General features: G+C 44.3%; 1 protein-coding gene across 2 annotated transcripts in view; it reads right to left on the minus strand.

Annotated features, from left to right (window-relative positions):
- SLCO3A1 (solute carrier organic anion transporter family member 3A1) overlaps window positions 1-4,045 on the minus strand; it is a 368,846-nt gene extending 364,801 nt beyond the window's left edge. For both annotated transcript variants that reach the window (XM_043921345.1, XM_043921344.1), the window contains exon 1: window positions 3,097-4,045. In XM_043921345.1, the coding sequence (XP_043777280.1) occupies window positions 3,097-3,276 (180 nt within the window). In that variant the 5' untranslated portion in view covers window positions 3,277-4,045. The remainder of the gene's footprint in view (window positions 1-3,096) is intronic.
- Between the last annotated feature and the right edge of the window lie 20,516 nt (window positions 4,046-24,561).

The raw sequence follows: 24,561 nt of genomic DNA on the forward strand, positions 1-24,561 counted from the left end.
ATGTGCAGGTTCTTAAGGGAAAACAGACACAGACACACACACACACACACACACACACACAGGGTCCAGCTTTTCAAAGTTGCTTCTCAAATCACAGGTGACTTCCTGCTTCATTCCTACAGTCAGGAAGTTCTACAGCTTCAGCAAAGACACTAGCTCATCTGTCTTTGCAGAAGGAAAAGGGAGAAGTGAAATGAAGCCTCCAAATATTAAAAAAAAACAAAAAAAAAAAGGCACCTGGGAAAATGAAATAATAAGGCAGTTACTATGACATGGATTTGGAAATCAAATAGGAAATAATATCATAGGCAGAGAATCTGCTGTTACCCTTCTCTTCCTGAGAGAAAGCAGGGCCCCCAGTGTGCCCTTCACCACATATCTGAAAATGTTTCCTCAGAGGGACAGGCTGATTGACAGTGTAAAGATCCAGAGAACATACACCTTGCACACAGACCCCGTGTGCATGATCACCTATTGTACCTATTGCACCTGGACCTGTGCATGATCACCTACAAACACAGGTTCTCAGGTTTCCTAAGAAAGCCTTTCTGGCAAACCTTCTACAATGTTTCCTTCTCAAATTAGCCATGAAGAAGTCTCACAACACTGAGAGTATGACAAGCTTTTAATTCTATCTTCCAAACAGCAGATGAAGAAAAAAATCACAAGCGGCCAGAAAGAGCAAAAGCCATCGCAATCCAATTCATGGCAAACAAACTATTTATCTTCATGAGGTTCAGGTGGCAACCGAGAGCTGCGATCAGCCGGGTAAGGTGGAGTCCCAATCAACTGACGCCTCCACTCTTAGTAATCATAATGAATCCAATTTCCTAAGCCACTCCTTTCCTGCGCCTCCATCTGCTTTCTGCCAGTCACCTGTTGACTCCGGTTACCATACGCCTCGAACCAGGCTCTCCCTCAGCCCAGGCTGGAAATGCCGAGAGGCCCCCAGCAGGTGGACTCAATTCCTCACCAATTCTGGTATCACAGTCAACTTCCTGTCTCCCAGCGCCAGCCCTGCCACTAGTATCCACCAGCCCTCTGCTTTCTAACTTCATAAGGGGCTTAGGCCACTCATTTGATCAAAGCCCAGCTTCATCTCCTTCCAAAAGCCTTAAACCATTGCAAGCTAAAACTAGGCCCATGCCTTTATCATTCGTGGTGTGAAAAGTTCTTTGGGTAATTTTTTTTTCCTAGATGTAAAATAAGTTATAAATGGTGAGCTTCCAGATCTGTATCCACAAATTCCAAACCCCATAACACCCTGTATACTTCAAAAAATTCGGTTTTTGCCAACATTAGACCCTACTATATGGAACATGAATAATCCACTCTATTGAGCAAAATTGGTTTGAGGCAAACTGTTAAAAACTGGAGGCAGCTGTTGATAAACACAGCCCCGGTTTAGGTATCACATACTTTGCATATGCTGTAGTACAGAACTACAGGTATTTTTATTACTGTGCATTTGCGTCTTAGTAATTCATGTCTCTATTTTAATATTTTAACAGTCAAACTCCTCCAAGGACACTCTGATACACTGACACGCCCCCCCACCCCAAGACAGGGTCACTCCCTAATTCCAAAACTGCAAAGGCCACGGGTACTGTCCGCAACTGTGTGTTCGAACTACAAGTACCTTTTGTAAAACAAAAATCTAAACGGAAAAGAAAATGTGCTTTTGGCTACAGGGCTTACCAGCAGCATACATGTCACAGACGCAGGCAGGAACTGGGATCTAAACGCCTCTCATCTGACACAGAGCAAAGAAAATGCATTTGACTTTCAGAAGCCCTATAAGTCTGTCACCCCAGGAACCGAGCTGAGTTTGAACAGCCCTCTCTTGAAACCGCATCACTGACTTTACCCCACACCAGAGATCTAGCCTGCTTGTACTTCCCTCTGACAGCAAGCCCCAAGTCTTAGGAGACTGTTGAGGAATGGTACAGCGCAACCAGCAACTGGCCCGCATTAACTGCACCCCAAAGGGATTAATGGGACCATCGGGAAAAGCGTGGTTCTATCTGGGGATGTGGCACTTCAACAGCCAAAATCTTGTCCAGTTCTATCTCCATCAAACTTGCTCACTAACACTCAAAGTCTATGACATTTGATTTCAGTTTCAGGTCAATAGTCAAGAAACGCCTTAACACTATACACTCTGAAAAATCCTGTTTAGTCAAGACCATCCTCTGATCTGGAAGTGCATTCTCTGAAACCCAAGTTGGGACCACCTGCTCGGGGCAGGATACCGTGGGTAAAGTAGGTATTTGCCAGTGCTGAGTCATTACAAGCTGGTTCCTCTGATATGTTATGCACCCCTGGCCATTTGAACATGAATACCCCCTTTCAGAAGGCAGATGAAATCCATGTACATGGTGCACCATGGCGCAACACCCCCTTGTACATGAGAGACCACGGTGGGGAATTCAGGTCTAAGAGTGGGCGGCAGAACTACACAAACTCACAGCTGCTCTCCAGGTACTGTAACTTTATCCCAGACGCTGAGAGATGATGGTTATTGGGATACGAAGTGGGAATATTCCCCCTGCAGCCCCAGCTCGGATCAGGGCCCCACGCTTGGGCGCCTTTTACTCTAAACTGTTAAATCCCTCCGTAATTGGCGGATGGAGAAAGCGCCGGGAGAAATGATGCATAATGGATTTGTTCTCCAGGCGGCTAGAATGGGGAGTAGAGGACGCGAGATGCTAACGGGCTTTTCTTTCCCTGTGCAGGTCACCTGAAAACCGCGATGCCTTCCCCTCCAGGGGTGCTCCAGAACTCACCCTCTGGCTGTTTTTAGAGGGGGGTGGGGGAGAGGGATGGTTTCACGCCCACCTGCCCGCTGCCTCTCTTCCCCAGGTCCCCCCAGCCCCCTGCCGGCATCCACGGTCCCGCCGGCTCCCCGCTCGCCCAGCAGCCCGGGCCGGCAGCTCCCCCGGCGGCCGCCTCTGCACCACTCGCCAACCTCGTCGCCGGGCAGAGGTCATGCCCGCCTGCCCCCCAGCGCCTGGGCTGCCCCCTCCTCCTGCCAGCCGGCACCCGGTAGCCGCGCTGGGGAAGGGGCCCGTGGCGGACTTGGCACGGGGGACTCACCAGGTAGGCGCCCACCGTGCCCTGCGCCAGCATCAGGGCGCACTCGGACACCAGGAAGATCTTGATGTTGGAGAAGCAGGACACCTTCTTTTTCTTCTTCTTGTTCCTCTGCGCCTCGTCCCCCTGCAGCTCGCCGCTCCGGCCGCCGCCCGACGAGCCGCCCGGCTTCTTAGCCTGCATCCTTCCCCCGCTGCCGCCGCCGCTTTCCCGCTCGCGCTGGGTGTCGGGGCCGCTGCCGGGCGGGGGTGCGCGCGGCGAGGCTGCGTGCTGTCCCCGCCCCGGGCCCGCGGCGGCCGCCCCCGTCCTGCCGGGGCTGGAGAGGTGGAAGGCACAGCTCCTCGCAGCCGCCGCGGCGCTCGCCCCCTGCCTCCTCCTTTCCTCCTCCTCCGCCCTCCCTTCGCCTCCTCCTCCGGCTCGGGCTGTGCCAATCACAGGGGCTCCTCTCGCCGCCCGCCGCCACCGCCGCCGCCTCGCCGCCCGCGGACGCCCGCCGCTGCCATCGCCCTCTGGCTGGGGCCCGCGGGCCGCGCCTGCCCTCGCCTCCGCTTCTTCTACCGCGAGGCCCGGGCCTCGATCGCCGCTGCGCGCGCGCGCCCCGCCGCTCCGCGCCGCCCGTGCGCCCCCGGGGAAGGCGCGAAGATACCGGCCTGGGGGCGCAGAGCGCGGACCCCCACCCGAGGCTTGGGAGAGGCACGGGAAGCACGCGGGAGAGGGGGAGTCCTTGGCGGAGTCAGGGAGCGGGTGCTCCGGATGCCACGAAGGCCGTGCCCGGCCCCTAGAAGGCGCTGCGGAGCGCGGGGCGCCGCCGCGGACACTGGGTGGTACTGCAAGGGGAACTCCCGGCGCCGAGGTGGCGTGCGGAGGCTCCCTCGCGGGGCGGGGACCTAAAGCTCCGACCTCGGGGCACTTAGGAGGGGAGGAACGGTTTCTAGGAAGAGGGAGAAGAAAAGGGTACCCAGGAAAGTGTTGACGCTTTCCCCTACCAACTGCGCCCGCCCGGCTATTTCTGGGGACAGATGTTGCGCTCTGGGCCGTGGGGACGCGCGGGAGGTCAGAGCCGCTGGGGCTTCCGCAGCCTGCCGGCCTCTGCTCCTGCTCTCCTAGGCCACTGGGTGTGCTCAAAGGCCCCACACCGAAAGAAGAGAAAAGAACGGAAGCGCAGCAAGGGAGAAGTTCCATTAACCCGTCGGGAGCCGCATGGTTCATCCATCGCCACCAGCCAAGGGGTCTAGTCGGCTGCAGGGTCGCAGCGACCCCAGCAGAGGGCCTTGTCCAGCCCGCCTGCGTGCCTGGAGCCCATCCTCAAGAATGATGTAGCCACGCGGTTGGAGCCCGCGGGAAGCTATTAGCCACAGGCCTGCCTTGGTCCCCACCCCTCCCCTAGCTTTGTGGCCGGGCCCCTTCCTTGCCTTGGCCTGAATGTCTGGGCCCCCCGTCGCAGCCACTCTTTTTAATCCTTACCAGGAGTTTGGGCCACAGGGCACTACCAACAGGATCTGCTGGTCCCCAGACGGATTTTGGAAGCTCAGAGAAGCCTGGAAAGAACTGGACAAGTACCAGGAGGCACTCAGCATTTTCCACTTGGTCCACTGGGGGGTTTAACCAATCCTTTGAAAAACCTCTCCTTAATAACTGTGGAAAATTCTGAAAGAGATGGGAATACCAGACCACCTGACCTGCCTCTTGAGAAACCTGTATGCAGGTCAGGAAGCAACAGTTTGAACTGGACATGGAACAACAGACTGGCTCCAAATAGGAAAAGGAGTATGTCAAGGCTGTATATTGTCACCCTGCTTATTTAACTTATATGCAGAGTACATCATGTGAAACGCTGGGCTGAAAAGAAGCACAAGCTGGAATCAAGAGTGCCGGGGGAAATATCAATAACCTCAGATATGCAGATGACACCACCCTTATGGAGAAAGTGAGGAAGAACTAAAGAGCCTCTTGATGAAAGTGAAAGTGAAAGAGGAGAGTGAAAAAGTTGGCTTAAAGTTCAACATTCAGAAAACTAAGATCATGGCATCTGGTCCCATCACTTCATGGCAAATAGATAGGGAAACAGTGGGAACAGTGTCAGACTTTGTTTTTTGGGGCTCCAAAATCACTGCAGATGGTGATTGCAGCCATGAAATTAAAAGACACTTACTCCTTGGAAGGAAAGTTATGACCAACCTAGACAGCATATTAAAAAGCAGATACATATGTTTGTCAACAAAGGTCCGTCTAGGTAAGGCTATTGTTTTTCCAGTAGTCATGTATGGATGTGAGAGGTGGACTATAAAGAAAGCTGAGCGCCAAAGAATTGATGCTTTTGAACTGTGGTGTTGGAGAAGACTCTTGAGAGTCCCTTGGACTACAAGGAGATCCAACCAGTCCATCCTAAAGGAGATCAGTCCTGGGTGTTCATTGGAAGGACTGATGCTGAAGCTGAAACGCCAATACTTCGGCCACCTGATGCGAAGAGCTGACTCATTTGAAAAGACCCTGATGCTGGGGAAGATTGAGGGCAGGAGGAGAAGGGGATGACAGAGGATGAGATGCTTGGTTGGCATCACCAACTCAATGGACATGAGTTTGGGTGAACTCTGGGAGTTGGTGATGGACAGGGAGGCCTGGTGTGCTGCAGTTCATGGGGTCACAAAGAGTTGGACATGACTGAGCAACTGAACTGAACTGAATAACTGTGTTTAAGAAAAAGATCCACTCTCCTCGGCTCCTGTATACCAAAGCAGGCTTAAATCTGAAACGGAATCGTAATTAACACTTGTATGATTTCTACTTACTCCCAAAGAACCTGAGTGAGAAGGAATGGTGTAATGGCGGGGGTGCTGTCTTCCCATACCTTTTAAATACAAGCTGGTGCTCCCTGCTGTGGGCCCAGACATGCTTTCACCTAGGCTTGGTGTCCCTTTCAGATTCCCCTCTCCCCTTGTCTGGGCTATCTCCTCTCTGAATTGGTTCTCACCACAGAGGTCTTTTTCCATTGCCCGCGATCCCCGTCACTATCAGCTATCCCATTCCCCAGGAGACGATCACCGTCCTGGAGACCCTCCCTTTCTCTCTACATCCTCCCCTCACGCAGAGCCACGTTTCCCATGGATCCCTCCTCTCACACCCTCGGCCCACTCCATCACTCTGGCATCATGATAGCACCTCATCACTTTTCCCCAAGAAGACCCTTGATGAGCTCGCTCCCTTCCCTGCCTTCCAGACTGTGAGCTACAAAGCTGAGCTAAGACCCTTTACTTGCTTCTGAACCGAGAGACCTTGCCACTATTGAACTAGCTTTTAAAGTGCAGTATAGTCCTCAAGTCTTATTTACATACTTTGTAATAACAAGAACTAATGTCTATCGTGTGCTGACTCTGGCCAAGCATGGTTGTTCTAAGTGCTTCACCCATATTTACAGTTTAAGCCACTCGACCATCCTCTAAACTAGATACTATTATTAGCTCTGTTTTACAAATAACAGGCCCAGAAATGTTAACTACATTTACCAAGGTCATAAGTATCCTGTAAGTGGTAGGATCAGCCTTTGAAACCAAGGTGTCTGCTATCACAGCCCCAGTTTGGAACTCCCTATATATTATCTTGTTTATTACCCAGTAGTCTGTTTATCACCCAGTGCTCTGTTTCTTGGGGAAGGTAGGACTCATATTGTTGCTATTTTATAAACGGAAACTCAGAGATGCAGAGTGACCAGCCCGGTGTCACACAAAAGGGACGGGACTTGTATCCAAGTCCAGCTCTCTGTCTGTACTACACAGTCCAGAAGGAGCTTCCCTGGTGGTTCAGTGGTAAAGAATCTGGTAGCCACTGCAGGAGATGTGAGTTCAATCCCCGGGTTGGGACGATCCCTTGGAGAAGGAAATGGCAACCCACTCGAGTATTCTTACCTGGGAAATCCCATGGACAGAGGAGCCTGGTGGGCTGCGGCCCATGGGGTGGACACGACTGGGTGACTAAAACAACAATGAAAACATTCCAAAAGAGGGATGACTATTTTTCATTTTTGACCATTTATTTTACAAAAAACTTAACTGTCTATTGAAAAATCAAACACTTTTGCTGTCAGAGAAAGGATTCTGGAGTAGGGTTGTAGATTACTCCTACAATTAATGGTAAGCAGCCATGAAAATAATTCAATGCCTAAAGCCTTAAGAATAATCAAAGTCAGCCTGAAGGCAATCAGGCATTATGAGGCTGAAAGCTCAGCTTCTCTGCACACCAGTGCCGAATCGAATCTCCGAGACCGAGTCTTGGGTGAAGTGGTAGTTTTTGGCTGTCTTACCTTGCCAAGCAAAAGGGGCCACAGTAGGCTAATGCCCTCAACCATGTGTCCCAGTTTGGGGAAGGGAGTGAGAAGTTTTATAGTAACTGCTCAAAGAGGGTGTGATCTGTTTGTGGACATTCTTCTGATGGGTTGATAGTCAGGTAAGCAGGAGTCAGCATCGTCAACCTTCAGATCTAACTGGTCTGGGGTCTACAGGCTTGTTGGCAGCATACCATCATTAATCATTAACTTCTCCCACCTGGAGGGGGTTTCAGTACCTGCAGAATGAAAGTGAAAATGTTAGTTAGTCGTGTCTGACTCTTTGCCACCCCATGGGCTGCAACCTGCCAGACTCCTCTGTCCATAGGATTCTCCAGGCAGGAATACCACAGTAGGTAGCCTTCCCTTCTCCAAGGCATCTTCCCTATCCAGGGATCAAACCCAGGTCTCCTACATTGCAGGCAGATTCTTTACCATCTGAGCCATCAGGGAAGCTCAAAGATGTTCTGTGTATCCTTCGATGGGGAAATAGGATCTTACCCTAAGGCTGCTCTTGACTTTCTCCCTGGTCTTGCATTCCCCTCCCTTCCCTAATTAGCAACTGCTTGAATCTGTCCCTTGGAACTCAAAGAATGTCATGGTGGCTGAATGAAAGCTGTTTCCAGTAATCAAAGAAATGAGGGACACAGAAAGTCTTTGTGCCCGAGGGCCCCACAGGCCCTGCACAGTATCAGTTAGCCCCACAACAGTCAGAAAGAAGGAAGTTTGTTCAAATTCATGTCCACCGAGTCAGTGATGCTATACAACCATCTGATCCTCTGTCGCCCCCTTCTCCTCCTGCCTTCTATCTTTCCCAGCATCAGGGTCTTCTACAATGAGTCGGCTCTTTGCATTGAGAGGCCATATTATTGGAGCTTCAGCCTAGTCCTTCCAGTGAATATTCAGGGTAACTGTCTTCTTATCTGTAGAGCACGTGAGTGCTGTGAGGTCCTGTGTCTCACTCAACTCTCACGGCATGGAGAGCAGATCTTTATTAACCCCATTTTACTCATGGAGAGAAAGCAGCACGTGACTTTGGGAGCTCATGGCTAGCTAGTGGCAGGGATTAAAAGCCATATTTCCCACCCTAAGTTGGGGGAGCACCAAGGAGGAGGGGGAATGAGACTAAGAAAAAATTTTAGCTTCCTATGATCTGGGGTGCCTCCTCCAACCAGCTTCTGAAGTGGACAGTTGACCATTGTGTCATGAGCAAAATATTAGTTTAAACCCCATCCCCCAACTGGGCAACCTTGACTGTGGCCTTGGAAGAATGATGTAGCCACCATTTCTAGGCTGGAGCCTTTTTCATTTATCTGCCGCCCTAGTGGTGGATGATGGGTTTAGAACTGGTCACCGTGAATGGGGCTTTCCAGGTTGCTCAGTGGTAAAGAACCTGCCTGCCAGTGCAGGAGACACAGGAGGCTTGGATTTAATCCCTGGGTTGGGAAGATCCTCTGGAGAAGGAAATGGCAACCTGCTCCAGTATTCTTGCCTGGAGACTTCCATGGACAGAGGAGCCTGGTGGGCTATGGTCCACGGGGTCTTAGAGAGTCAGACCACACAAAGACAATTGACCACACATGCATGCAGTATGAGTGTGAATGTGTAGAACCCTTGGGATTATTTTAGCCTCTCAACTCCTTCCTGGGACTAGGTGATTTTTTTTTTCTTTACTTTTAAGTTTTTAATTTTTGGCAATGCTCCATGGCAAGTGGAATGTTAGTTCCCCAGTCAGGGATTGAACCCAAGCCCCCTAGATTTGAAGCAGAGTCATAACAACTGGATTACCAGGAAAGTCTGATTTTTCAGAGTTAGATAAAAATCTTGCTAACTGAGGCTCTGATCCCATAAGCGCTTACTTTGCTGACTATTAGAAGTATTCCAAACATTGAGATGCTGCCATGTACTCTGGAAATCTGACCTAGGGAAGCATAAAGAAGATTGAGTGACATGGGAAGATAAACTGACTTTTATTCCTAAAATATTAAGAAGCTGCATGTATATGCTTAGTGAGTCAAACTTGGAGAGCTTTTCTCTCCTGCTTTAAAAAGCACCATCAATTCATTCCTGTAGGAGAGAAGTGGGTTAACTTCATGGGCATGGGGAGAAAAATGACAATATCTTCCACTGTTACTGGACTGTGGCAAGATTTCACAGCAAGCAGCCTCAATGTAATTCAACACAATGAGAAACTGTTGTTCAAGTAATTCACATGAACTGTCTTTTGCCAACTTCAATTTTGTTCATAGGCAAATACAAAGTTGAAAAATAAATGCAAAGAATGATTTCTGATTGTCACTGGAATGGAAAATAGATGCTTAGATACTCACCCTATGGATGGATTTTTCTTTTCTTTTTCTGAAAATACACCAATCATGTATTGTGTCAAACCAAGGATAGAATTGGGGCTGGGCCAACTTCTTTGGCCTGAAAGTAATATTTGGGCTGAGTTGAAGCTTATTTCGTCTTCTTCAGGGTTTTTCTCTCCCCACCTCCACTTTCCAATTAGCCTTATCCATATGCCTTTCTACTATATAGCCTGTGTTTGCTGCTTTCTATACCCACAGTTCTGTATTTTTAATTACATGTCTTAATTTGAATATATCTTAAACTCAACTAAGAAGTAAAAAGGATAAGCATTAATGTGGCTGCAATTTAAAAAACAAATGCAAAATTCAAGTGGAGAAACAGGAGAAAACAAAGCTAATGAAGAATAGGTATGAGAAAATATGTTTTTTAGAAATGTTATATTTATGGAAAATGAGTTTTGTGATAAAAGAGAAGGAATAAAAGCAACATGTACCAACACTAGTGTATCTAGAGAGCTCACCATTTGCTACCTTCTATTGATATTTCTGGGGCTTCCCTGGTGGCTCAGATGGTAAAGAGTCTGCCTGCAATGCAGGAGACCTGGGTTTGATCTGTAGGTTGTAAAGATCCCCTAGAGAAGGGAATGGCTACCCACTCCAGTATTCTGGCCTGGAGAATCCCATGGACAGAGGAGCCTGGCAGGCCCCAGTCCATGAGGTCTCAAAGAGTGGGACACGACTGAGTGACTTTCACTTTCATTGATATTTCTATATAGTTAAAGCAATGGTTTTTCCAGTAGTCATATACAGATGTGAGAATTAGACCATAAAGAAAGTTGAACACCCAAGAATTGATGCTTTTGAATTGTGGTGCTGGAAGAGACTCTTGAGAGTCCCTTGGGCTGCAAGGAGATCAAACCAGTCCATCCTAAAGGAAATCAATCCTGAGTATTCACTGGAAGGACTGATGCTGAAGCTGAAGCTCCAATATTTTGGTCACTGGATGTGAAGAGCCAACTCCCTGGAAAAGACCCTGATGTTGGGAAAGACTGAGAGCAGAAAAAGAGGACAGCAGAGAATGAGATGGCTCGATAGCACCACAGATTCAATGGGCATGAATTTGAGCAAACTTTGGGAGATACTGAAGGACAAGGGAGCCTGGTGTGCTGCAGTTTATGGGGTCTCAGAGAGTCGAATATGACTTGGTGACTGGATACAACAAATTGATATTTCTGTAAATAGAATGTGTTTATGCAAATAAACCGTTAGCTTCTTAAGGGTGGAGAGAGTATCTTACTTTGAAAATAAAGGAAATTTTCTTGCTCAGGGTCTAACAGACCTCCTGCCAAGAACCTTGATATTTTTGATTGGAGCAGGAAAATAACCCAGAAGGGGTCCAGGTTGCCAGTCAAGCTTCCTTCCAGGTACTCTCCCCAGGGACCCACTTCTCCAGCCCACCAGGGCACATCCTTCTTGCAACAGGAAGTGCCCCCCTCAGCCCCTTTCACTGATACCACGCTTTTACTTTTCTTTCTCAGAAAAGGAGTATCTCAGCTCTGCTCCTCATCTCTGAACAATGCATGCCAATCTTTGTAGCAGGATTCTAAGGATGGGTACTGACAGCAACTGTAGGCAAATGAAATCAGCCAGCACTGAAAATGTCTGCAAGGCACCACAGCAGCTCCAGCCAAGGAAGCTGGAGACTCAAAGGTTAATATCACGGCAAGAGTCTCACGGGTTCTAAGCCTGGGAGAAAGTGGCCACAGCTGCCCGCCTTCCTGAGGGGCGGTGGGCTCTGAGCCTGTGTACCCTTGGCAGGCACAGAGCAATGCAATGCACTCTCAGACTGATCTAAGTGATAAAGGGTTCCAAGGAGAGGATAGACTAAGACCATGAAAGGGAATCCACAGGTTCAGGTGCCTAAATGGAGAGTGTGAAATTAGATACAGATGAGAATATATAGAGAAATTATTATAAACCTTTGAGAGGAGGAGCACCCCACCTTAGGTTAGGGTCCTCCCCACAGCCCGGCTTCCTTCCTAAAGCCTGTCTAGCTCCTGCGGGGCATTCTTCTTCACTGTGGAGTGACAGGTAAGGGGGGCTCAGGGTGTGATACACCGAACAAGAAGGCTGCCCGGTCTCTGCCTGCCACTGGCTGATTGGTTGCCTTCCTCTTCAGATTTGTATGTCGATGTCCTAAGCCCCTCATTATCTCAAACTGTGACCCTGTTTGAAGGCAGGGCCAGTAGGGAGGTAATTAAGTGAAGTCATATCGGTGGGTCCAGATCCAACAGGACTAGCGTCTTTATAAGAAAAGGAGCTAAGGACGCAGAAAACACAGCGCGGCAGGATCTGCCAGTCAAGAGAGAGGCCTCAGAGAAAAGCAAACCTCTGGACACCTTGATCTCAGACTTCCAGCCTCCAGAACTGGAAGGAAATAAATTTCTGCTGTTATGCCCCCTAGTCTGTGATATCTTGTTATGGCTGCCCTAGGAAGCTAAAAAAAAAAAAAAAAATACCGTAACCCTCTCCCCAGCCCTGGGCTCTCACCCTGTAATCTGGCCAGAATTAAGTAATTGTGGTTCCTTGGGCTCACCCCGCTTTCTCCTCCTTTTGCACCTGCTCTTTCCTCTGCCCTTACCTCCCCTTTCTTCAGCTCACACATACTAGTACCTTAAGATGCACTTAAAGTGTCACCTCCTCCAGGAAGTCCTTAAGATTACCTTCTCTCTACTACCATGCCAACTCCCCCACCGCCTACATCCCATTACATCCCATTACGCCTATGCCAGCCTCTGCTCTAGCATTTATCCCATTGCTGAGGACACTCACCGCCCTTCTCCCTGTCCAGACTCCGATCAGTGTCTTTCATCTCCATAGTTCTACCCCCAGAAGAGCCAGGATCCACGTGGTCAGTAACTAGTACTGGGAAGAGAACAAAGGGTGAAAACAGAAGAAAAAGTAACCCTGCCCTGCTAGATGTTTCAGATTCTAAAGGAGTTTGGGAAGGAAGCTGACAGATAAGGTTTGGATTCACATAAAATTAAAAGACGCTTACTCCTTGGAAGGAAAGTGATGACCAACCTAGATAGCATATTAAAAAGCAGAGACATTACTTTGCCAACAAAGGTCCATCTGGTCAAGGCTATGGTTTTTCCAGTGGTCACGTATGGATGTGAGAGTTGGACTGTGAAGAAAGCTGAGCACTGAAGAATTGATGCTTTTCAACTGTGGTGTTGGAGAAGACTCTTGAGAGTCCCTTGGACTGCAAGGAGATCCAACCAGTCCATCCTAAAGGACATCAGTCCTGGGTGTTCGTTCATTGGAAGGATTGATGCTGAAGCTGAAACTCCAGTACTTTGGCCACCTCATGCGAGGAGCTGACTCGTTGGAAAAGACCCTGATGCTGGGAGGAATTGCGGGCAGGAGAAGAAGGGGACGACAGAGGATGAGATGGCTGGATGACATCACTGACTTGATGGACATGAGTTTGAGTAAACTCTGGGAGTTGGTGATGAACAGGGAGGCCTGGCGTGCTGCGATTCATGGGGTTGCAAAGAGTCGGACACGACTGAGTGACTGAACTGACTGACTGAACTGAAACCTAAAGTCGTGGGATTGAAATCTGATTTTGAAGATCAGAATTGAAATTGCAGAAAACCCAAACAAATGATACAGAATCAAGCTCGAGAAGGTTTCTATCAATGTAGAGAAAAAAACAAGATGAGAGAAAGGATGGGTAATTCCGTTGATGAAAAGTAAATAAAGACTTAATATATGGATAAGAAGGACCCCCCTTGAGGAAGATATAACTAAAATAAATGATGTTGCTGCAACACTGAAGAAAAATAATGATGGAAGAAAACTTTTCAAGCTGAGAAAAGAAGCTGAATTTACAATTTAAAATAGCACACCGTTTCCAGGCAAAATTAATGAAGAAAGATGCACAATTTGATATAATCTAGCAAATTTCTTTGAATATGAAGGGTTTTTTTTTAAATCTTCAACTATCTAGACAAAACATTAAACTCACTTATCATCAAATGAAAACAGGCTGATTTGAGAATGCATCACACGACTGACGCCAGATGATAATGGAGAGAAGTCTAAATGGTACAAGAGAAAATGTTTATGACTCAAGCTGAAATGTTCATCTTTAAAGAAAACAAAAAAGACATTCTTAGTTATTCTAATCAGGGGCTCAAAAAAGATACCACCCATGCCCTTTTTTTGAAAAATTTACTGAAAGATAGGTTCAAATGGAACAAATATTACTTAAGGACAAAAAAAAAAATCAAAAATACCAAAAGTGGGTTCAAAAACGTTGTAACAGTCCAAGCTAAATGTATAGAATTGTTTTTTTTTTAATGCTGTATATAGAATATTAGTACAGATGGAAAGTTTTTGTTGTTGTAGTTACTTCTTAAAATAACTAAAAATAAAACTAATAATAAATAGGTTTATAATTCCAAATGATATTGGCAATGAATGTGGGAAAGAAGGGTATGTGGGGAATTAGAAGGGTACTAGATTCCTCATCTTACAGAGGAATGAATTAAATTATTATATTATTCATGAATTTGATAATTAGAGAACTTATACATTAAAGTGTGATTTTGAAAAACCAAAGTAGAAGAATTCAAAAGAATATATACTTATAAAAATGGGGAAAATAAAAACCAAGAAAAATTGTAATTTGGGAAGAAAATGGAATTTCACAGTGGTTCAAATCATGGGCTTTTGAGGCAGGAAAACCTGGTTTCTGAAAATGGTTCTACAATTTACTAATGTTGGTCCTAAAAATTTACCCACCTACTCAGAGCCTCTCTTTTCCTATCTTTAAAATTGGAATAAAATACATATTTCACAGGGTAGTTGTGGGATTAATAGGAAATCTTTGTCTAAAGAAATATATTAAGAAAGTCCTTACCAAACTAGGAATAAAACTACCATATGACTCAGCAGTCCCATGACTGGGCATATACTCTGAGAAAGTCACAATTCTAAAAGACACATGAACCCCAATGTTCACTGAAGCACTGTTTACAATAGCCAGGAAATGGAAGCAACCTAGATATCCATCGACAGTTGAGTGGATAAAGATGTGGTACATATACACAATGGAATATTAGTCATAAAAGGAATGAATTTGAATCAGTTGTATTGAGGGGGATGAGCCTAGAGCCTGTTATACAGAGTGAAATAAGTCAGAAAGAGAAAAACAAATATCATGTATTAATACATATATATGGAATCTAGAAAAATAGTCCTGACGCACCTATTTATGGAGCAGAAATGGAGATGCAGACATAGAGAACAGTCTGGTGGACACAGCGGGGGAAGGAGAGGGTAGGATAAGTCAAGAAAGTAGCATTGACATATATATACTATCATATGTAAAATAGATAATTAGCAGGAGGTTGCGGTTAACATGGGGAGTCCAGCCTGATACTCTGTGATGACCTAGCGGGGTGGAATGGGGGCAGGAGGGAGGGGAGATATATACACATATATATATTTATGACTGATTCTCCATGTACAGCAGAGATCACCACAACGCTATAAAGCAATTATCCTCCAATAATAAAAGAGAACAACGTTGGCATTTGATATGAGGTAGATATTTTTAACAAGTTAATAAAGAATCCTGTTCCATTTGACAAGTTTTTAATTAGCAGTAGATACTGAATTTTACCAACTGCCTTCTTGCTCTCAGTGTTAGTCAAGAGGGCTAACTGCAGTAACAAATGATCCTCAGAATGTTAATAGGTCATATATAGAAAATAGGTAACTAATGAGGACCTATTTATAGCACAGGGCACTCTGCTCAGTTACCTTTAATGGCCTGTGTGGGAAGAGGATCTAAAAAAGAGTGGATATATGTATATTCATAGCTGATTCACTTTACTGTATGCCTGAAACAAACACAAAATTGTATTATAAATCAACTGTACTCCAATACAAAATGTTTTTCAAAAGAAAAAAATTAATCCAATACTTAGCCTAAGCATGAATTGAAAAAGTGAGTTGCTGCCATCTGGGCCAGCAGGGACTGGATCACCCTGAGTTGGGACGGTGCTGAGATCCTGAGCAGGTTTCTGGGCCCACACTCCTGGGAGCTGGCTGGAAGTTGGATTCCCACTGTAGGCATGTGGGGTGCAGTGGGCACTGCGGGGTTAGCATGGGGCACTGCCTGGCAACTGATTCTGGGCTGGGTGCCCTACATCAACAGCAAGTTTAAGAAGACGTCTAATTATACTGACCCCCAACTCAGGCCCCTCTGGGATCTGGTGGTGCTGTCTCCTTCCAACTGCATCTGCCTTAGCCCATGCTCTTGGGATGGACCTTGAGGTTAAAAAAAAATAAAATGAGTGTTGTTCATCGGTATTAACGTGGTGTTTGTTTCCGTTACCGCTTCCAGGAAAGGATTGAGGATGCTTGAGTCTGTCCGGTGTCCCTCCTCAGCGAAACTCTCCTAGCCCTGTTTTCTGAACCCACTCCTCCCTTGTGTCTGATCTTTTAACCGTCTTTGATTTGGTTCCTGTTCTGATCGATTGCACAGACGTGACATTTAGAATGGTCCTCTGCAAAATGAACTCGCCCATGACCAAGTGTGAGTTTGTCTTTGTTTTCAGGCCTGCAGCTGTTTCTCATGTCGCTGTTTAGATTCAGTTCCCTGGAACCCTGCCTGAGCAAAACCCCCAGATATCCCAAGTGATTATCCAGGATGGGTTCATGGAGACGTGTAACAATAAATTTAAATGATTTAACCTCTTGTTTTAAAATATTGGGGGCTTCCCTGGTGACTCAGTGGTAAAGGATCTGCTTGCAATGCAGGAGACCTGGGTTTGATCCCTGGATTGGAAAGATCCCCTGGAGGAGGGGATGACAACCCACTCCAGTATTCAAGCCTGGGAAATCCCAAGGACAGAGAAGTGTGGTGGGCTACAGTCCATAGGACTGCCCAGATTGGGGCACAAATGAAGTGAAGACTTCAAGACTGGGTTAAGAAAGATCCAGCTGTGACTTAATAATAAAAAACATATCCAAAATAGAAGGACACAAATAGGTTAAAATTTTTTAAATGAATAAAGATTTACTAGAAAAATTGAAACAGAATAAAAATAGAGGTAGTATTATAAAATTTATACAAGAATGCATACAAGGACAAATAATATCAAAAGAGTCAAAGAGTACATAAAAATGTGCATCCTTCAATGAAGATGTCAAAGAATATATAGTTTATGCAACAGATATATAAAGTAAAGATGTATAAGAGGAAATGGACAGAACACATTTCATGTGAGCCATTTACAGAATGACTAGTTTTTGAAAAAACAAGTAGACAAAGCATATACATTTCAAAGGATTTGTACTATAAATAATTAAAATGTATTTAAGACAAAACCAAGGAAAACAGAAGAAAAAAATTTCTAAAGGTAAGCATAGAAAATTGAACAAATTTTTAAAAATAGAAATAGTAAAGTTGAAACACAAATTCAAGAACTGCTTTTTGTTTTAACACAACTTGAGAACACATGAAACGTAAAGAGAAAAAACAAAATTTAAAAGTAGAAAAGAAACAAAAATAAAAACAGGAAGATTTTAATAAGTATGAAAATATTATTTTAAAATACTATGCTAATCAATTTGATAAAATGAATTAAATGATTATTTTTATGGCAAATTTTACCCAACTCTAAGACCTCTGAAGATACCTCACTATTTGCAAATTTCACTAGTGATAACTTTTAGACTTTCACAAAAACAGATAATTTCCTATTATATAAGTTTTCCAAATATAAAAACAAAAGCTGAGAACATAAAGATTCATTTTATGAAGTCAGTGTCAGTTCTCAGCTCAGTCACTCAGTCGTGTCCGACTCTTTGCAACCCCATGAACCGCAGCACGCCAGGCCTCCGTGTCCATCACCAACTCCCGGAATTTACTCAAACTCATGCCCACTGAGTCGGTGATGCCATCCAGCCATCTCATCCTCTGTTGTCCCCTTCTCCTCCTTCCCTCAATCCCTCCCAGCATCAGGGTCTTTTCCGATGAGTCAACTCTTTGCATCAGGTGGCCAAAGTATTGGAGTTTCAGCTTCAGCATCAGTCCTTCCAATGAACACCCAGGACTGATCGCCTTTACGATGGACTGGTTGGATCTCCTTGCAGTCCAAGGGACTCTCAAGAGACTTAAGTCAGTGTAGCACTACATAAAACAGACAAAAATGGCACAAAAGAACAATAAATACTATCATGGTTTTGTGATGACAATATTTAGGTTAAATATTCAGTGACATGATGAGAACCAAAAAATAAGCAATGTTATCTTTCTTAATGACATAGTGATTCTAAAGTTCATTCATAGGAATAACAAGTAAAAAATTAAGAATACATTAAAATAGGAAAACTGGGCACTTAGGTTAAGGAGGCTTGTCCAGCTAGGAATTAAAACATATCGCAAGCAACATCAAACGAAGCAGTATGGTGCTAGTTCGAGAATTGACAGGCTGATAAAATAGAGCAATCAGCCTTAAAATAGACTCTAGTATATGTTCCAGCTTAGTAAAGAAAGCACAACAAAAAATGGGAGAGGTTATTCATCAAATAGTTTAGAAAAATTGACTAACTCAAATAATATCCTCACCATACAGGAGCCCAAAACAAAAACACCAGAAACAGATGGATTAAAGAACTATACACAGACAAAAATATAGTAAGTAATCAGATATCTGGAGAGGGAAAGACATTCTAAGTAAAAGAGCAATGGAAGTAAGTACAAAAGAAAAGCTAAAAAGATTTTGCCATTACACAATTAGAACTCCTCTATGTCAAGGAACATCATTCACAATAATAAAATCACAACTTGGGAAAAGTAATTTAGCAACAGGGCAGAGGATAATATCATTAAAACAAAAGAAATAAAGAAAAGAAATGAAAAGAAACAAAATAAAAAAACAAAATATCATTAAAACAAAAGATCACAGAAATTTTAAAGAAATACAAAATCTTGTAAACATGTAAAAATATTCACACTCATAACTAATCAAATGCTAATTAAAACAATATCTGTATTTTATTCACCCACTAAACTGGCAAAACATTAAAAAAAAATTTTTTTCTGTGCTGGTAAAAGTTTGACAGAAATTTCCATAATAAATAGCTGGAAGAGGTAAGAGTTTGTATTAGTACAAGACTCTTCGGTGATACCCACCTAGGTACTCAAAGCTGCTCAGGTGGCGCAGTGGTGAAGAATCCAGCTGCCAAACCAAGAGATGCAGGTTTGATCTCTGGGTTGGGAAGATCCCCTAGAGAAGGAAATAGCATCCCATTGCAGTATTCTTGCTGGGAAATCCCATGGACAGAGGCTCCTGGCAGGTTACAGTCCATAGGATCGCAAAAGAGCTGGCCATGACTTGGTGACTAAACAACACAACAACCTAAGGACTCAAACTGGTCCCTTCCCCTGGCTCAGCAAGCCCCTTCCAAGGAACGGAGCTTAAGGAAAGAGAAACACAGACAGACATAGAAATACAATGCTTCACTTTTTAATATGTATTGAATAATAAGAGACGTTGGTTTGATCCCTGGGTGGGGAAGATCCCCCTGGAGTAGGAAATGACACCCCACTCCAGTATTCTTGCCTGGGAAATTTCATGGGCAAAGGAGCCTGGTGGGCTAGCCCATGGGGCCTCAAAGAGTCGGACACGGCTGAACGACTGAGCACAAACATACACTGAATAATTATTCATAGTGCTGAAAAATTGTATGTGTTCATTAATAGGTGACTGGCCAGCCACTTAAAAGTTATCCTTCATAAAACATTACAAGGAGGAGGGGAGTTTAGGGGAGAATGGATACATGTATATGTATGGCTGAGTCTCTTCTGTCCACTTGAAACTATCACAAAATTGTTAATCAGCTATACTCTAATATAAACTTTAACTTTTAAAGTTAAAAAAAAATGATAAGAAGGCAGAAATACTGAACACAGAGCACTATCACCATAGCACCTGTCCCAGTATGTATTTAGGAATACTGGAAGTTATCAATGTCAAGGGCCTAGCACTGAGCCTTGCTCATAAATGGCAGGTTTTACATTCATATACATTCTGAGTTACCAATTTAAAACACAAACATGCATTAGGATTGTAATTTAAAAGAAAATGTACCTATATTTTAAAAAAGGATACACTATTATTTCTGGACCCAAATTGCCTCGCTTAATGGGAAACCTCCAGAAAATTGACGTTTCTTATGCACTCTGGTCTAGATCAAAGGCATAAAGTGAAACCCAGCCTGCTGCCAAAACCAGGCTCCATCCTGCCAACGTTCTTTTGAATAAGAGATCACATATAAGTCCTTTTGATGTTCTCTGCTTTCTAGCTCTTATTTCCCTAAGCGAGCATTCTCTCATTCCCTATCCCGGAGGCCCCGTCCAAAGTGTAAAGCTGAGAGGGTGTATACACTTGGCCCAGCTCACAAGGAGGCGTGCCTCCTACCCCCACCCAGTCCAAGGATGTTGCCGAACACATGCTTGTGGAGCTCTGCATCCTTTGAACAGAGGGATCAGAAAAGTCTGGATTCACCAGTCAAGGAGGATCCTCCTTGTGAAAAATGTAAGAAAACCCGGCTTTCTTGAAGGAAGTATAGTAACCAGATCGAGACAGAAAAGAGTGCTTCTGTCCTTTCAATGTTGTCATCAAGGAGACTATCCAGAGACCACAGGTTTCTTCCTGTAGTAAAATATGTTGGATGTCAACGGCTGGAAATTGCAGGGACAGGTACAGAAGTGGTGTGGAAACATGGACAAAGAGAAACCTGGTGTCCTCCAACAGAGAAGAGGCTTCACGATGAGTGAAGCCAAGCCTTTCTTCGAACAGCAGAAAATCCACCATCCAGGGGCAAGAAACACTTAGGTTCATCTCCCAGCGGCCGAGGCGTCATCTGGGATGAGACTGGAAATCAGTGAGCTAAGGGCCACGAGGTACAGAGATCAAATGCTCAGAGTCCTGGACTGTCCGCGTGACGCAAAGACAAGTGCGAAAGCCAATACTGTGGCTGGGGCTGTGAGAGACACAAGGTTCGAGCTGAGGCCACTGGCTGCAGCGATATGTTAGGGAGTCTCAGGGGCTATCGATAAAGCCTCACGGTATGAATCAAGTCCAGTGGCTTAATTATGTCAATGATATTAGAAAAAAAAGGCAATGTGAACTCAGGGTGTTAAACAGCAGGATTTTTCCTTCTAGAAGGGTCTCAACAGCTTATTTTCACTGCTTATTTTCATATGAACTTTCTAAATGCCCAGATTTGGATTTCTGATACTTCAGTGGATGAAACTAGCCCTCCTGGCGTATGTACACACACACACGCAGAGTAGAATGGACCTGAAATACCACATGTTACCAGAAAGCAGAGATGCCAGGGACAGTGCTGAAAAGACAAAAGAGCTAGCTTAGAGGTCTCCCACTGGCCAAACTGAAATTTGAATGTCAAAAAGGGTACAATAATTGTGATTACTTGAAATATGATGAATTTGAGCAAGGCTATAATTTCATAATGATATTAAGAAAAAATTAATATAAAGTATACTAAAGGAAATTAGGATGAATGTAGAAGTTTGGCTATAAAGGGACTGAATTTTTTATTAATTGTAATGAAAAGAGGTTAACATAAATTGATATTGTATTTCTTCTATTAACTCTATTTGCCTTTAAAATAGAGATATGAACTTAATATCTATCTGTATAAGTAGAGAAGGAGATATACAGGGAACTGTGAGTTACCAAATCACCTTGGGAAAATGTACAGAACCAAGATGTTTAGGGACTTGGCACGGTGCTCACACGCAGTAACTATGCAGAAAGGAGCTTCAAACTGTTCCAGGATGACGCGAAAAGGCTAAGTGTCTTAAAAAGAGCACTCATTGCATAGCCTTAATACTACCTTTCCTGGGAGATAAAGCTCCTAGAGGCCTCTGTGAACCATGAGGCACTAGTACGGCATCTATACACTGTAAATAACGCCGAGAGACCAGGTTATCACAATAACAGGACAATGAGCTATGTCATGCTAGCCAAGAAAGATTTCAGCATTTAGTGGGGAAATTCCAGGCTACTACAAACTAAAATCTGCAAGAAAAGAAGAAAACTATGAACCTAAATGTTTTTCCTCATTGATGTACAAAGAGAATATTATCTCAAGATGAAAGTTTCAGCCTGATGTCCACAGCTTTGTTTTGAACATGCTTGGTGAAAAAAACCTGGGTTTATGCCATAAGCAAGAATCAGCTGATTAATGGGATCCTGTGAACTTGGCTGCCTAAACTGTTCATTTTCTCTTTGGTTTGGGTAAGAATACTATAACCTTGGGAAAGTTTTAAATTAAGAATTGCTATAATTTCAGGAAGTATAGAAGTGTTATTAAAATAATAAAGAGAAGACTTCCCTGGTGGTCCAGTGGTTAAGACTTTTCCTTCCAATGCAAGGGGTGCAGGTTTGGTCCCTGGTATGAGGTAAGATCCCACATGCCTCCTGTCCAAAAAACCTAAAACACAAAGCAGAAGTAATATTGCAACAAATTCAATAAAGACTTTAAAAGTGGTGAACAACAACAAAAATTCTGAAAAAATACTAATAAAGAGGTATAGAGAACAAAGAAGTGGTCACCAGTAGGGAGAGAAATGAGGGGAGGGGCAAGATAGGGGTATAGAATTAAGATGTACAAAGTGAGTGCATGCTAAGTTCCTTTAGTCATGCCCAATCCTTTGTGACCTCATGGACTGTAGCCCACCAGGATCCACTGTCCATGGGATTCTCCAGGCAAAAATACTGGAGTGGGTTGCCATGCCTCCTCCGGGGGATCTTCCCAACCCAGGGATTGAACCCACATCTCCTGTGGCTCCTGCATTGCAGGCAGATTCTTTACCACTGAGTCACCAGGGAAGCCTGTACAAAGTACTGTGTATAAAAGAAATGAACTAAAAGGACATATAGTACAGTGAATATAGCCACTGCTTTATAACTTCAAATGGAGTATAATCTACAAAAATACAGATCCACTATGTTGTACACCTGAAAATAATATTGTAAACCAACTTCAATAAAATAAAATATAAAGTAAAACAGAGAATGAAACAAGATGACATTCTAGGAATAGGTTTAGGTATAAGTATAGTAACTTTTTCGGTAATAGTAATATGTCTGACTTCTTTGAAACTTTCAAAAAATGTCAACTAAAACAGAGTGAAAGGAATATTCACTAAAAAAGCGTCACAACAAGGATTTTTTTTTAATGGATCTTGCAATGTCAGTTTCTACTGCAGCTGGGGGAGCAGAGGCCAGATTCTAATTGGTTAAGGAGTAAATAAAACAGGATTGGGGCTCGGGTAAAGCAAGTAAGGCATTTGCCTAGTTGGCTGAATTCAATACTGGCTGAATTCAGTATTGGCTGAATACTTGTCTGATTTTTGACCTTTCAGGTAGTTCAGCTGCTTTGTTCACTAAGCCTGAAATTAACAGTTGAAGTTGAGAGTTAACTACTTTGAGGCCTCCTTCCTTCTCAAAACAAGTACAAATGTTAAGTGGGGAGTGAGATGCAAAACACTAAGTAATCAAAAGTAATAAATTTTGAGGCAGTAGTTTATTTTCAACATACAAAAATCAATTGTATTTCTGTATTTTAGAAATACACATTCGGAAAATAGTCTTAAAATACCATTCAAAGTATATACTCAAGAAACATTGAAAGCAAGAGTTCAAACAGATGTTTGTACATTCATGTTCATAGCAGCACCATTCACACAACAGCCAAAAAGTGGAAGAAACCCAAGTGTCCATTCCACAGATAAATGAATAGGACTTCCTAGGTGGCTCAGTGGTAAAGAATCTGCCTGCCAATGCAGGAGACACAGTTGAAGCAGATTCAATCCCTGGGTCGGGAAGATCCCTTGAAGGAGGAAATGGCAACCCACACCAGTATTCTTGCCTGGAGAATCCCACGGACAGAGGAGCCTGGTGGGGTACAGTCCACAGGGTCAAAGAGTCAGACACGACTAAAAGCAACTTAGCATGTAAACACAATAAATGAAATAGGATACATGCATACGATATAACACCATGGGTGTGTGCTAAGTCACTTCAGTCGTGTCCGACTGTGTGTGACCCCATGGACTGTAGTTGGCCAGGCTCCTCTGTCCATGGGATTCTCCAGGCAAGAATACTGGAGTGGGTTGTTGTGCCCTCCTCCAGGGGATCATCCTGACCCAAACTTCTGTCTCACACCTCCTGCACTGGCAGGCGGGTTCTTTACCACTAGAGTCACCTGGGAAGCCCACTCAGTCCTAAAAAACGAAGGAAATTCTGACACGTGTTACAACATGGGTGAACCTTAAAGACATCATGCTAAGAGAAATAAGCCAGTCACAAAAGGACAAATATCGTGTCATTCCACTTAGAGGAGGTACCTAGAGGAGCAGGTGGATAAGGTAGTATTTTAAAATAATCATAATTAGTGCAAATTCAGGAGAAGCCATATTTCAGCACTTTAAATACTAACAGGGTAGACATTAAGAGAATTGAGGACAGTAGGTGCATACAAAGGGTTCTTTTTCTGAAGTTGTGTGCAAGAAGGAGAGAGTTTTTGCTCGGAGGAAATCCAGAGTTCACAGAGATGAGATGGCTTGGGGGTTGGTTCAAGATGTAAAATAGATAGCCAGTGGGAGTTCAAGGCATGACGAAGGGCACCCAAAGGCAGTACTCTGTGACAACCCAGAGGGATGTGATGGGGAGGGGTGTGGGAGGGGGCTTCAAGAGGGAGGGGACATATGTATTCCTAATG

The sequence above is a fragment of the Cervus elaphus genome, chromosome 13, assembly GCF_910594005.1.
Source record: "Cervus elaphus chromosome 13, mCerEla1.1, whole genome shotgun sequence".
In the NCBI taxonomy this organism is placed as follows: Eukaryota; Metazoa; Chordata; class Mammalia; order Artiodactyla; family Cervidae; genus Cervus; species Cervus elaphus.